This window comes from Microcaecilia unicolor, chromosome 1 (assembly GCF_901765095.1).
Source record: "Microcaecilia unicolor chromosome 1, aMicUni1.1, whole genome shotgun sequence".
Lineage (NCBI taxonomy): Eukaryota > Metazoa > Chordata > Amphibia > Gymnophiona > Siphonopidae > Microcaecilia > Microcaecilia unicolor.
This window is the reverse complement of record NC_044031.1, coordinates 699,214,488-699,229,674: the sequence shown is the minus strand read 5'-3', so window position 1 is coordinate 699,229,674 and position 15,187 is coordinate 699,214,488. Positions and strand designations below refer to the sequence as shown.

Here is a 15,187-nt window from a genome sequence, read left to right as displayed (position 1 = left end):
TGGTATTCTAACGAATGTTTTCATCTTTGAGATTGTGTATTTTCAGTATGTGGAATGTATTGGTTTGGAAATGTCATCAATAAAATTGTTGAAATATAACTTGACGCGATAGTCTCCTTCAGCCATCTAGCAATTCTAGGCTTAGAAGTCATGAAACCAAACCTCTGTTTACTGAAAAGCACAGTCTGTTCAATTTACAAAACTCATTCATGTCTTCCAGATATTCAATGAGGACTCTATGCACGTTGAGAAACTTTCAAGGAAAAATACTGTGCCCCTTCATCGTCTGTGAAAGGATGGAAGCTCCACAAATTGGTTGAGATGAAATGCCGACACCACTTTCAGAAGACAAAGGAACCGTGCAGAGAGACCCCCCACTTCTAAAAAGCAAATTAAGGGAACCTGATGACAGCCTGAAGCTCCGAAACCCTACATGCTGATTCACCAAGAACGCTGTCTTGATCTTTTAAGTTGGCCTTCTGGAGTGGCTCAAAAAGAGGCTTCTGAAGAGCCCGAAGGACTAAATTAAGGTTCCACTCTGGACATAGTGAACAAAAGGGAGATAACCTTTAATGTGAGCAAGTGAAAAGTGATGCATATGGGAAAAGAGGAACCCAAACGTGATGCAAGGTTCTACATCAGGAGTCACAGTGCAGAAAAAGGATCTAGGTGTTAGTGATGATACATTGAAACCCTCTGCTTAATGTGCAGACACATCTAAGAAAGCAAATAGAACGTTAGGAAAGGAATGGAAAACAAAAATGAGAATGTTATAATGCCTTTTTATGGCTCCATAGTGCTACCACACCTCGAATAGTGTGTAATTCTGGTCACTGCATCTCAAAAAAAGATAGCAGACTTAGAAACAGTACAGAGAAGGGCGACAAAAATAGTAAAGGGGATGGGACTCAGCTTAGAGAAGAGATATGATACGAGGTCTATAAAAAAACTGAGTGGAGTGAAACAGGTTGACATGAATCGCTTGTTTACTCTTTCTAAAGATACTAGGATTAGGGGGCATGCAATGAAGCTACTCCAGTATGGCAATGCTCATGTTCTTATGCTGCATGCAGCCCACTCCCTGCAAGAACCAAACTACATCCAGGTAAGCTGCAAGAAGTCTTCTGTAGTGAGCCCCTGAAATGGGCCAAAGCTGCAACCTGAACTTTTAGGGAAAGCGCCAATCTTTTCTTGAGAAACGCTAGTATGTGTGCAATCTGAGCAGAGAAGGGAGAAAGTCTGAAGGCAGAATACCAGCCCTCAAACGTCCTCCACACCCTTGCATACGCCATTGATGTGGAGTGTTCCAAGCATAAAGCAAAGTAGCAATTTCCAAATCAGAATAATCCTTTTGTCTCAAACCAAGCCCTTTCAATGACCAAGCCATAAGACCAAAAGGGGCACAGATCCTCCATGAGCACCGGATTTGAAGCAGCAGGTTGTGTATCTGTACAAGATGGAGAAGACCCCTATCCATCAATCTAAATCAAGTTGTGCAGCAAGATAATGATCCAAAACACAAAAGCAAGGCTACATCCGAATGGCTGAGGATAAACAAAATTAAAAACTTTGGACTGGCTTAGTCAAAATCCTGACTAGAAACCAATAGAAATGCTGTGGCAGACCTGAAACGAGTGGTTCATGCACAAAAACCACAAATGTCCGAATTAAAACAGATCTAAGAAGACTAGAAAGAGAGTCAACAGTGATGTGAAAGTCTGATTTCAAGTCAAATGAAGAAAGGAACTGAAAATCTACTATGACCTTGGGAAACATCACAGTATTTTTTATTTATTTTATGATTATGGTTTGATATTTGTTTCTTCTTCATAGTGCATGAGATAGGTCTGTCCTTTTTTTTATGTAGTTCTGTTCTAAATTGATTCTATAGTTGTTGTAAACTGCTTTAATCCACAAAGGCTGAGTGGTATATCAAATTTTAATAAACTTGGTTGTAATTATGGCTGCTAAAGCAGAGGCGTAGCCAGACCTCAAATTCTGGATGGGCCATTGAGCAAACTGGGTAGGCACATGCACTGTATTCTCCACAACCTCTCCCTCCCGTACCAGATCAAAACTTTACAGTAAATACCTGTGCTGGTGGGGATCCCCAAACCCCACCAGCCATTGGGGTCCTCTGGGGGCAAGATCTGCTCCCTCTCCTTCTTGCTCCAACTGGCAACACTGTCCATGTGTTGCTGCCGTCAGGCCCCTTAGCATATGCTCTGTTTTCACCCATGTGTGAAAACTGAGCGTGTGCGGCAGGGGAGGCTAGTGCAATGGCACAGCAGCGAGTAGTGTCGTTGGCTGGAACAAGTAGGAAAGGGAGCTGTTCTTGCCACCGGAGGACCGCTGTAGCTGGTAGGGCTTGGAGATATCCACCAGCCAACAGTAAGTGCGCAAGAATTTTGGGTGGGCCTGAGCCCAAAGTGGGTGGCCCAGGCCCACTCATGGCTATGCCACTGTGCTAAAGGTGGTACAGCCTGTTAATTTTAGGGGGCACTTCCACATGGGTGTTTGAGTAAACAATAGTTTTAAAATTCATTTATTAGACTCACTTTATTATTATTACATTTTTGGCTTCTGATCATTAAGCATTCAGTGTGACAAAGGGGAAATCAGGAGGGGGATGGGGGGAAAGAAAACTCACATCAGTGCAGCTTCCCATGCTTTTGGCTTACATCATTAATGTTGGACTTGAACTAAAATCAGTACACAGAGCTGGTCTGACCATGGGTAACAGTTTAGAAAAATTAGTAATACAACCAACAAGCCCTCGAAAAGAGGAAAACTACCACAGTGCAGGATGGATTAGGAACTGGAAACTGTTGACACTTACAGAGTTAAAATAATTCAGTCAGAACCTAAATACTCCATTCTGACTTTACCCTTCTCCACTATGGGGCAACTGTTTGAGTCGCTGATCCAGTGGTTCCCAAATCTTGTTCTGGAAGCACCCCAGCCAGTCAAATTTTCAGGAAATCCACAATGAATATTCATGAGAGAGATTTGCCTCCAGGACCAGGTTTGGGAACCACTGTGCTAGTCAATTATTCCTTCTCCAGTGACCCCTTACTATTTTGTTTGGCCAAGTAGTCATCATGGGACTTCAACTATAATACTCATGCAAAGAAGGGTGGGATAGTTAAATAAATTAAAAAAAAAACAAAAAACTCGTGTTGTGCATCATTCCTGTATACTTCTTTTTAAATTGTGCAAAGCAAAATTTTATAGGGTGGAAAAACAGAAAATGGAAACAGTTCAATGATCCACTATGATTTATTTTACCTTAACTATTTAAGGCAGGTAAAAGTACAGATGCTGTACATTCTAAATATAAATAGAATACTCAAAGTTCTTCAACTTTAAGGCATTTTCTCACATGATGCTCTATCCAAAAAGCACAAACATCCAGAGTTATATGTACAGAGAGCCATCAGCTGGTCCTACATATCCAACTCCAATTAGCAGAACATCTATTAAGGTCCATATTCCCAGTCCACCAAAACTGAACAGTTTGCCAAGGCCTTCACGCCACTGACCCAGATAAAAGCGATCTGCTCCAAATCCACCAAGGGTAATGCTGTGGAAAAAATACATTATAAATGAAAAAAAAAAAAAAAAAAAAAAAAAAAAGAATCTAAAGTTATTTTTTAATCTGAAATGATAATTTTTCACAAAGTTCCCTTCATTTGGAGTTTCCAGTTTCCATTTACATTAATAATCCTAATGACAAAGTGCGATACATACCTGTAATGTCTATTGCTGAAGCATGCTCCATAATGGTTGAGAGTAAAATTTGTGTTTAAACATAGATATGAGTTCTGACATCAGTCTATTGTGTTAGAGATTTATGTAAGATTGGCTCCCAAAGCAAACATGAATGCAGAAAACACCAATAGCATCCTTCACAGCGTTTGGTTGCTTTTGTTCTACATAATAGACTTAGTTGAGGGGCGGGGGCATTTTATTTTGCTTTTAAAAATCAGTATATAGAAAATCCAATCTGAGAAAAGTGGACAAAATTGAGTATTGATTATTTAATCTGGTACATTAATCTGCAGCAAAAATCAGTGGCATTGTGACAAAATATTTTTTGATTTGCACAAACTAGATATTCACACTGTTCATAAAAAAAAAATACGAATTAGGCATATGATTGTAATAAAAAGAAAACTATAGGTGTTCAGGTATGAGCTGAATATGATATATGAATGATAAACTACTTTTAGTACTATGGATTTCCACGTGCCCCTTTGATTTGGATATTGGTATGGCTACCACAGTTTTTGCTTCTGGTTTTGTCTGACAGTTGCTCATTTCATTTTAACATATAATGAATGGTAAAGATTAAAATGGGCCCATTCAGTGTGCCCAGCAATGATTTTTCTTCTGGGTACTTGCGTCCACTAATTCTTACATGGAACCTGACACATCCCCCTCCCCCAAATGTCCTTTACTCTTTCAGAAGCAAAGCAAACTATTTTCTTTTGCTTCACTCTGCCACCTCACCCCAAACACGCACATAAAACTCTATGAAATGTACACTTCAAAACACATTGCCCATAATCTCACTTTTTGGAGCAATACATCCTTGGAATCTCCAGTTTGTACTAAACAATGGAGGGAGAAAAAGACTTGCCCAACTTCCTTGGTTCTCAGTCTATTATTGTAGAGCTGCCAAATTAACCAGTTCTAGGAAGGAGAATTTCTGAACTTGTATCCCAATTCAATGTGCTTAGTAAGTCACTGATTCTACTCATTCAAATCAGTGCTGCAGATCCCATAATGCACAAGAGATAGGGTTGCCAGAAATCCAGGACTGGCCTAAAATCTCTCCTTATCTTGGTAATCTCCAGCTCTAACCATTAAACCACTCCATTTGAAAGCATGTGCTTGTGAGTAAGAATGGGGATTAGACAAACTATTACTGCCATCATGTTCATGGCTAGGCTCTGCCATTTTCCCCTGCTACTTCTGGTGAGGTTAAATGTAAAGGGAAGCCAAGAATGAAGATCGTGAGGGGGAAGGGAGGGAACAAAAGTATGTCTGCCTAGGGCTCATTACAGTGTTAACACAGCCCAGTGTGGCATTTAACCTATATTAAAATGTTTACATTTTTAAATATTTTGTGGCGCTCCTTGCTCTGTTTTGCCACCACTTTTTCCTGTCACTATACTGGACATAATTTACCTCAATGCCAGAGCTGTAGACCACTTGTAGCCTCCAGTCCAGTTGCAATACAGCATTTTTGAAAATGTACGATTACCTTTACAAAAAAAAAAAAAAAAAAAAAATCTTAATGCATGCTTTTTTCAGTGTACATAATTTTTTATTTCTCATTTCTGTCTTCCAAAGTTCTAGACAGCAGATGTACAAGATCAGTAGGACCCAAAGCAGTCTAAAACAAGTCAAAAACATAGTTTATACCTAATTGCAGTGGCGTACCAAGGGGTGGGGGGGGCGGTCCGCCCCGGGTGCACGCCACTGGGGGGGGGGGGGGGGTGCCGTGCTCCCTCTGCCTCGGAACAGGTTACTTCCTGTTCCGGGGCAAAGGGAGCAGGGAACGAGCGAAGCCAACAGGCACGCGGCACCCCCCCCCCCCCAGCAGGTAAAAATGCACCGGGGGTTTGTGTGTGTGTGTGGCCTTTCGCTGGGGGTGGGGTCGCGCTGCACCGGGGGGGGGGGGGGGGGGGGGGGGGGGCGCGCGGCGCATCGGCGATCTGCCCCGGGTGTCAGCCACCCTAGGAACGCCACTGCCTAATTGTTCAACCACCCTTAGGATTAGCCTTTGGGTTTAAAAAGCAAAACCATGTGCACGTAAGGACTGGATATACAAATTAAACCAAATCAAAGTTTAAAGCACATACCCATAATATGTAATACTTGGTAGCAATAATGAAACAGTGATTGAATATTCACATAGCAAGCAGACTGAGCAGACAGATTTATTTTCCACTGAACATAATTAATTTTGTTTGAACTTGACAGCTAATAGTGTGCTGAACTGGACAATGTTGGCACATTTAGACTTCCTCTGGACAGAACTTCTGCATGAAGGAAGCCCTTCTCTCATTAATCAAGACCTCTCTGTGAAATAGTCGTAATTAAAAAAGGCAAGTGCATTTTTATAATATAACACTGTATTCCATAAAACAAAAGGAGCAAGGTCCCATGTGCCTTTTCTTTTGATACAAGCACAGAAAAAACCCCCCAAAAGTTAAATCCAGGTTTAAGCCTAATTAATATTTTAAAAGATTGTAGTTATGTTTAAATCTTTTCTATTGAAGTTTCAAAACAGAACAAGAGAAAGCAGTAACACACTGAGTATTTCAACTTATTATCCAACTCCCCCCCCCCCACCCCTCCAGTGGCTCCCGTTGAGGTACAATTTTAGATATTTAATAGATAGCTCCTGGATTTAGAAGGCAAAGTGAATCAAAAAGGCTCCCAAGTCTCCCAAAACAGGAGGCCCGGCACACTATACAAAATCATAATCACTTGTCTGTAAGCGCATTTGGATCAGTAGAAGTGATCTCCAGCGTGACACCATTGGGCCACAGTTCATCAGCCAAGTTAATAAAATTGCCTTGATTCCAAAAAGAACTTGCTGAAAATCTCCTAAAACTCACAGGTGGTGGATCTGTGTAAGTATAACAGTTAAAAAGAAGCATCAGAGGTTACTGTACAGTTCCAGTAAGGTGAAATTAGATCTTACCTGCTAATTTTCTTTCCTCTAGACCCTCCAGACCGGTCAAGACGCGTGGGTTATGTCCTCCTACCAGCAGAGGGAGACTGAGAAAACACTAAGCTTTTGAAGCCTGTATATATAACCTGTGCAGAACCTCCACTAGCCAGTATAACCCTGACAAAGCAGAGAAACAAAAAACACTAACAACAACTAGCAACCCTGTACATGCACACAGTAAACTGCAAAAACAAGAAACATCTTCCGCTTGCTCTTACGGAAACATGTTCCTTTGCCTTTGATAAAACAGTTGGGCTTCTACAGGTGGACTATCAAAGAAGAGCCTCACCTGTCCCAGATTCCTATCACAAAACAGAAATAAACAGAGTCTGCAATTAGAGAAACAACAATCTACAGCAGCCAAGAATTATCCAACAAACACACCTCCTGGCCTCCAATACAGACAGGGCGGGCTCTTGACCGGTCTGGAGGGTCGCTGAGGAAGGTGAAATTAGATCTTACCTGCTAATTGTCTTTCCTCTAGACCCTCCAGACCGGTCAAGACGCGTGGGATGTACCAGAGCAGTAACTAACTTACGGGAGGGACCTACTAAGGCCAGAGGTCAAAACTGCTGCCCCAAAGCGCACCTCGTCCTTCGCATGCACAGGAATCCTATAATGCTTCACAAAGGAATGCAACGAAAACCAAACCGCAGTCCGACAAATATCTAATGGAGAAATCATACTATTCTCCGCCCACCAGGCTGCCATTCCCCTAGTGGAATGAGCAGACCAGCCCCTAGGCACCACAGGACCCTTCACCAAGTAAGCAGATGTAACCGCCTCCTTCAACCACCGTGCTATGGTCACCTTAGGAGCCGCTGCACCCTTCTTTGGGCCACCATGAAGAACGAACAAACGGTCAGAGGCTCTGAAGTCCTGAGTTCCAGAGAGATAACAACTCAAAACTCTCCTGACATCCAGCTTGGCAATACCACGTTGCTCCGAATCTCCAGCCATATCACCCAACACTGGCAGAGAGATGACCTGATTAACATGGAACTCGGAAACCACCTTGGGCAAAAAAGGAAAGCACCGTCCGCAACGAAACCTTTCCCTCAGAAAGGACAAAAATGGTTCCCTACAAGACAAAGCCTGAAGCTCTGAAACCCTCCGTGCTGAAGTAATCGCCCCCAACAAGACCGTCTTTAAAGATAAATCCTTACAAGATGCCGATACCAGAGGCCCAAACGGAGGCCTGATCAAAGCATTCAAAACTAGCTTCAAATCCCATGGAGGCACCATCCGTCACTGAGGCAGACGCAGTAACTTAACACCCTTCAAAAAACGCACTACCTGAGGCACAGAAGCGAAGGACTTTCACTGAAACTTCCCACGAAAACATGACAAAGCTGCCACCTGAACCTTCAGTGTAGACAAGGCCAGACCCCTATCAACACCATCGTGCAAAAATTCCAAAACTTCCGCCACCGAAGAGCGAAACGGCCGAACTCGATGGTCTTCACACCAGTGCTCAAAGATTCTCCAAACCCGGACCTACGCCAAGGAAGTGGATCGTCTACGGCAACTCAACATCGTAGCAAAGCCACTGGACGAAAGCCCCTTCTTCAACTTGTGCCGCTCAAGAGCCAAGCCGTAAGCGAAAACCGAGCCGGATCCGGCATGATTATCGGGCCTTGACACAGAACTGATCCCAACAAAGGCAGGGCCGCCGCCCCTGCCAACCGCACCAGGTCTCCGTACCATGGTCGACGCTGCCAATCCTGAGCCACCAGAATCACCCGACCGGAGTGATGTTCAATGCGCTATATTACTCGACCAACAGCCACGGAGGAAACACATACAGCCACTCCCGAGGCCAAGGCAACAGAAGAGCGTCGATTCCCTCCGCTCGAGGGTCTCTTCAGCGACTGAAAAAAAAAAATCTCTGAACTTGCGCATAGCGAGCCGTTGCCCTAAGATCTATCACCGAAAGTCCCCAGACCGACAACTCGCTGGAACACTGACCGAAGAAAAGCCCACTCTCTGGGATCTAGAGTGTGCCTGCTGAGATAATCTGCATCTATGTGACCTACCCCGGCCACATGCGCTGCCAAGAGAGCCTGAAGATGAGTTCAACTGCGCCGCCAAGGCTCTTCGTCCCCCCTTGACGGTTGACATACGCTACTGCCATGGCGTTGTCGCAGAGCACTCGGACTGCCTTGTGGCGAACCACCGACGGCAAGGCCTGGAGCGCCACCCGAATGGCCCGAGTTCCAGCCGGTTGATAGACCACTCTGCTTCTGCCCGAGACCACCGGCCTTGAGCTACCTGACCGAGACAATGTGGCCCCCCAACCTTGCAGACTGGCATCCGTGACCATTACCAGCCCCTGTGGGGACTCCAACGGCATTCCTTTTCCCAAATTGCGCGGGTTGAGCCACCATCGGAGACTGAGACGAGGGGCCACCGACAGCGGACAACACCTCTCCAAGTCCTGCGACAGAGGGGACCAACGACTGAGCAGAGCTGACTGTACCTGACGCATGTGCGCCCTGGCCCACGGAACTACCTCTATGGTCGCCGCCATCAGGCCCAGGACCTGACGATAAGTATGGGCCGTCTGCGCCTTCTCTGCAAGGAACCGACGAATCGGACCCTGTAACTTGGAACCAAAAGGCCGCACGAAGGAAAGTGAAGATAAGCTTCCGTCAAATCCAGGGAAGTGAGAAACTCTCCTTTCCGGACCGCACCAGTGACCGACCGCAACGTCTCCATCCGGAAAGAGGGCACCTTGAGTGCCGCATTGACCCTTTTGAGATCTAAAATGGGACGAAAAGTGTCCTCTTTCTTGTGGACCACAAAATAGATCACATAGCACCCTGAGCGTTGCTGATCTGAAGGAACAGGAACCACGGCTCCCAACGCGAGCAGCCACCGCAGAGTGTCCCTCACTGCTGCCCTCTTGCTCCAAGACCGACAGAGGGATTCCAGAAACACTTCGGGAGAACAGCTTTCGAATTACAGCGCATATCCGCCTCGAAACACCTTGAGAACCCACTGATCTGACCTGATTTGGGCCCAGCTCTGGTAAAACAGACTCAGCCGAGCCCCAACATGCAACAGAGCCTAAGCCGCCACACCTTCATTGGGAATTGCGGCCTGAATACTAACCTCCCGCGGAAAAGCCACGCCCTCCGCGACGACTCTCACGAAAGAACTGTGTGCGCTGGAAAAACCGACCCCTAGAGGTCCTACTACTACTACTATTAAACATTTCTATAGCGCTACTAGACTTACGCAGCGCTGTACAAATTAACATGAAAAGACAGTCCCTGCTCAACAGAGCTGAAAATCTAAATTGGACAGACGAACAGACAGCTAGGGGTAGGTCCCACTCGATCTGGCCGGCCTATACCGCTGAGCCTCCCTAAACCGTCCCTGAGAGGAACTAGTTCTGGCCCCTGCCTTGAACCGAAAATCTGGAGCCATAGAACCTTGGTATCACTAAGACCTCACACTAACTTGTCCAAATCTTCTCCAAAGAGCATAGCTCCCTTAAGTGGCAGAGACCCACAACCATAGCCATATTTTTTGTCTGAAGTACGCAACAAATCATAAAAGCCTCAGACAAAAAGGATGAACCAACATCTACCGAATCATCCAGGAGCTTCTCGGCCCAACGAAAACATGCCCGAGCTACCAGACCCCCACAAACCAAGGCCTGCAGGGCTAGAGCCGACAAAACAAAACTACGCTTGAGAAAAGATCCCAACCTCCTATCCTGAGGATCACGGAGGGCCGTTCCTCCATCAACCGGAATAGCCGTCACTACTGCATCTACCATGGGAGCCTTAAAGGAATCCCTATCGTCCTGAGGGAGGGGATAAAGCCTCGCCATTGCTTTTGCCACCTTACACGGCAAATCCCATTCCTGACAAATCATCTCCCGGAGATCCTTGTTCATAGGGAAGGATCACGCCTGACGCTGAATGCCCTTCACCAACGAATCCTGGACAGTTTCCCCCAAAGCCACCTCAGGACCAAACTGAAGGGTGGACGACACCTGATCTATGAGTTCTGACAGCTCATCTTTATGGAAAATCCGCACTACTGAAGGATCCTCTCCAGGAATCCAACAATCCTGCTCCTGAGAGCCGTCAATTCCATCTGACTCCCCCAGATCACTAAGCGCAGCTTCTGCAGCTACAGGAGAAAAACATTGCCTGTCCTCTGACCACTCTAACCGTGGTCTCTCAGCCAAGCCGAAAACAGCCCCCTCTTCCAATTGGGGAGGGGGGTCCCGATCTCCAGGCCTGATACCGCGTCCAGACAAAATCTGGAGGAAAGCCCACCATTCCTGGACCGTCATTAGGCCCTTTTGTGCCAAAAACGGAGGCCGCAGGCCCAAAAACAAATGGCTCCACGGGCCGCGTCGGACTCAAGATGGCGGCTGTTCCCGCCAAAACTGTTCCCGCTGACCCGGAGACTCCTGACACCATCGATCCATCCGCGGTCAAGTCGGGGGGAGCCACAGCCACTTTTATAGGTGCACCGCAAAGCTACACTGAGCGCCCGGTGCCTCTACCCCTCGCCACGAGCACGCGCGACATCGGAGGAGCTGGGCCACCATAAACCACGAGGGATGGGAAAAGCTGTTCCGCAAACGCGCCAAACCAAAAACTCACTCACACTGCAAAAGCACTGAAGAAAGCGCTGCTCCCTCGTTCCAGCAAGGAATCTAAACCCCCGTTCGGTCCGCTGAAAATAAAGAAATAAATGCCCTTAAAGGCACAGTACTCCAACTCTGGCAGCTGGAAATTGTAAGGCACTCAAGGCTACAATACTGAGAAAGCAGCCGAGGCACAAATCTGCCAAGCAAAACGAAATAGAATAACTGACCTTAAAGGCACAGTACTCTAATTCTGGCATCTGGAAATTGTAAGGCACTCAAGGCTACAATACTGAGAAAGCAGCCGAGGCACAAAGCTGGCAAGCAAAATGAAATAGAATAACTGACCTTAAAGGCACAGTACTCTAATTCTGGCATCTGGAAATTGTAAGGCACTCAAGGCTACAATACTGAGAAAGCAGCCGAGGCACAAAGCTGCCAAGCAAACAGAAATAGAGAGCAGCACAGGGGGAGGGACCCAAACATAGGTGTAACACCCCAGGGGGAAAAACTGGGCCCCACCGGATCCAGGGCCCCAAAGCACTTTTTTTTTTTTTTTTACACACACGTACAGGGTACTGCAACAGAATAAAGTTTGGAAGGAAAAAATCCTACGACCCAATGACAAACTACCTCACCAGACTATTGGAGACTGCACAGGCTGTCAACTGCTACCTCTGCTGAGACTGAGAAAATACTGGCTTGTGGAGGTTCTGCACAGGTTATATATACAGGCTTCAAAAGCTTAGTGTTTTCTCAGTCTCCCTCTGCTGGTAGGAGGACATAACCCACGCGTCTTGACCGGTCTGGAGGGTCGCTGAGGAAGTATCCATTGCCCATAGAACCTATTTCCAAAAATTGCTTATTACAGGGCAAGACCAAAACATATGGCCAAGTGTAGCTGAAGGGACTCCACGTTTAACACAATTGGCACCATGTACTAGGGTTGCCATGTACACCTGGAGTGGTGAGAAATTGAGTCGTAGCATGAATTTATAAAGCATTTCTCTCTGTTGCATTGACAATCGTTGAGAGTGGAGTTGCTGGATGTAACGTTGACAATGTTCTGCTGTTATCGCTCACTGAAGATTCTGAGACCAATGGGTTGCCAAGAGATGACAGTCCAGATCAGGAGTGGTGTCTTTCAAATACTGACGGTGGTCGTTTAAAGGTACAGATTGTTGTGAACCCAGAGTGTAAGCCTCTGAAAATGTGCCTGCCACATCTTCAGTTAGATCATTCCAGGTTAGAGAAGAAACATAATGCCGAAGTTGTAAGTAGGCAAAGTAATGAGCTGGAGGTAACCTGTGAGTTGGAGAGATTCAAATGATTGAAGCTTCCCCTCCTCAGCAGGGGCGTAGCTACGGGTGGGCCTGGGTGGGCCCAGGCCCACCCAATGTGAGCTTAGGCCCGCCCAGTTTTCCCTGCTCCTCCAATCAGTGCACATAGCCCCACAGCCACTGCCGACAGAAAGAAGAATGCATTTTGGACTTTGAGAGCAGCACCAGGTATCGCCCCCCGAGCCTTCCAATCCCCCGATAGCGTCAGCGGGAAAGCAGTACACACGCTGCTTTAGACCTGCCCCCACAAGCCTGTTTCTTTCTCCTTCAACTTCCTGTTCCGTGTAGGCGGGAAGTTGATGGAGAGAGAAGGGCTTCCAGGCAGGGACAGGTCTAAAGCACTGTTTGTACTGCTTTCTCGAATTTGGTCCAAAGCATGAGTGAGCTGCAATTCACATAGAAAAACAAAATCAGCTCACACTTTGGGATCAATTGACTGCATTTCGTTCTTTGGCTGACTTCACTTTCCTTGTTGCGTTTTCTGACCTTGTGCTGTTGATTCCCTCTGTTCTTGCTCCGTTACAGATGAAATCTAGCAGAGGAGGAAGCAGTAGGTAAGAAGTACTGTTCTCCTGCTGAGCAGAAGATATTGCACAGGGGTGGGAGAATAGACAGACTTCTTTGATTAGTCTTAGCCCTGATCTCCCACTCTTCCCCCCCCCCCCCCCCACATTCCTTCTGATAGCAACTGACTTTCCAAAGCCGAAATCTATTCTTAGAAGCCTGTGCACTAGCACACTTGAGAGTGCTTCTCCTAAACATTTGGACCCTAGGCAGTGACTAGTTTGCCTATGCCTTAATCCTGCCCTGTTACTGTATGGCGGGATGTGCCTCTTTTATCCAGGGGTTTTAAGAACAACAGCAGTGGATCTGCCGAACCCACAGTTTTCAATGGGAATCGGCAGCGAAGTCAGCTGAAGGATTAAAAGTGATAAAAGATCAACTGTGTTTAGGAGAGGTGGAAGATGCGGAGTGGTTAAAAGGTTAATTGCATACAGGACCTGAGGCAAAAGTGGGAACTGAAAAGCTGGAACTAACACATCCCTACGAGCGAAAGTTTTAAAGCAACAGTAGTTGAAGAGACTGAAATTTATGAGACTGTTACTGGGACTGTGGTTAGGAGCAGAAATACAAGTACGTTGTTGTATTTATGGTATAAATTACAATACAACAACAACGTTGCTGCATTTACAGGGTTGCATCTTTGTTAAAAAAAACCCAATGTATTACTTATTATATAGAAGGGTTTGTTAATCCTCAGGTCTGAACTATATATATATATATATATATATAAATTTTGCACTTTATTTAATTTGTGCACGTTATAATGTAGGAATGAATGAGAGAATGTATGTAGAAGTTTGTACAAAAGGTGATACATAGGATGTAAAAAAACACACATATTTAAGAACATATGTAAGAACATATTTAAGAATATATATTTAAGGAAATTTCATAAAAAAAAAAAAAATCGAAAAGATTATTAATTATTCATATTTATATAGTGATCGTGCAGTGAATATAGTTTTATCCAGAACAGAGATACAGAGCCTGTAACTTTATACAAGATGGCTCACAGCTCTGGGAAGCTAATGTTTACTATTCACTTTCATACCAGATTGCAAAAAGTTGGAATCCACTACCTATGGAACTGAGATCAATCACCAGCTATATGTTTTTTTTTTTGTGTGTAGAAGTTTGAAAACGTTTTTTTTTTTTATTGTATACATTCCTAAAGTAAAGCTTTATTTAAGTTTAGTTTTTGTATCTCTGTGTAAAAATATATATTTACATAGATACTTCCCAATTAAGGAGTCATCAGTTGGAACCCTCAATCCTGGGAAGCTAAATAGGAAACTAGATAACCATATTTTTGAAGGTATTTTAAAGGCAAGCTAATGTTTAACCATGTAGACGCCCATAGGAATATTATGGGCATCTACACAGTTAACGCACAGTTAGGGTTTTGCTTTAGTTGGGGGAGGGGCAGTGATGACATTTTTGGCCCACCCACTATGATCTCAGGCCCGTCCTAAACTGCCTGTCTGGCTACGCCACTGCTCCTCAGTTATGGCTTGAATCAAGTATTTAAGTCCATTCATAGCCCATTGGACAAACACACTTTTACCCTATCCCGGGGGGGGGGGGGGGGGGGGGGGGGGGGGGGCAGGGTTATTACAAAGGGATGTATGGAGTTACTTTAGATGACAAATGACATCTCTTGCATATCCACCACACCTCCCTTAAAATTTTGAGCATGGGTTAACTCTTGCAAACATTAGAAGGTAACTTACTTGATGTATGCAAAATATGGCTAAGTGTACACCAGGAATGGGGCTATCTCTATAGAGGTAATGGAAAACTCCTGCATACCTCTAAACCAACTGGCATGATGTATGCCACAGGCCACTGTCAGATATCTTAGGTTCAGGAGACCCATCCCTGTCACGATTGTGACTTTTCCTTGGTTTGTGCTCCTCTCGCCCA

At 45.2% G+C, this 15,187-nt stretch overlaps 1 protein-coding gene across 2 annotated transcripts in view; it reads right to left on the bottom strand.

The window, feature by feature from the left end:
- Positions 1-983: 983 nt before the first annotated feature.
- TM2D3 (TM2 domain containing 3) overlaps positions 984-15,187 on the bottom strand; it is a 45,197-nt gene continuing 30,993 nt past the window's right edge. For both annotated transcript variants that reach the window (XM_030188600.1, XM_030188595.1), the window contains exons 5-6: positions 5,194-5,269; positions 984-3,583 (exon numbers count right to left, since the gene is read on the bottom strand). In XM_030188600.1, the coding sequence (XP_030044460.1) occupies positions 3,418-3,583; positions 5,194-5,269 (242 nt within the window). In that variant the 3' untranslated portion in view covers positions 984-3,417. The remainder of the gene's footprint in view (positions 3,584-5,193; positions 5,270-15,187) is intronic.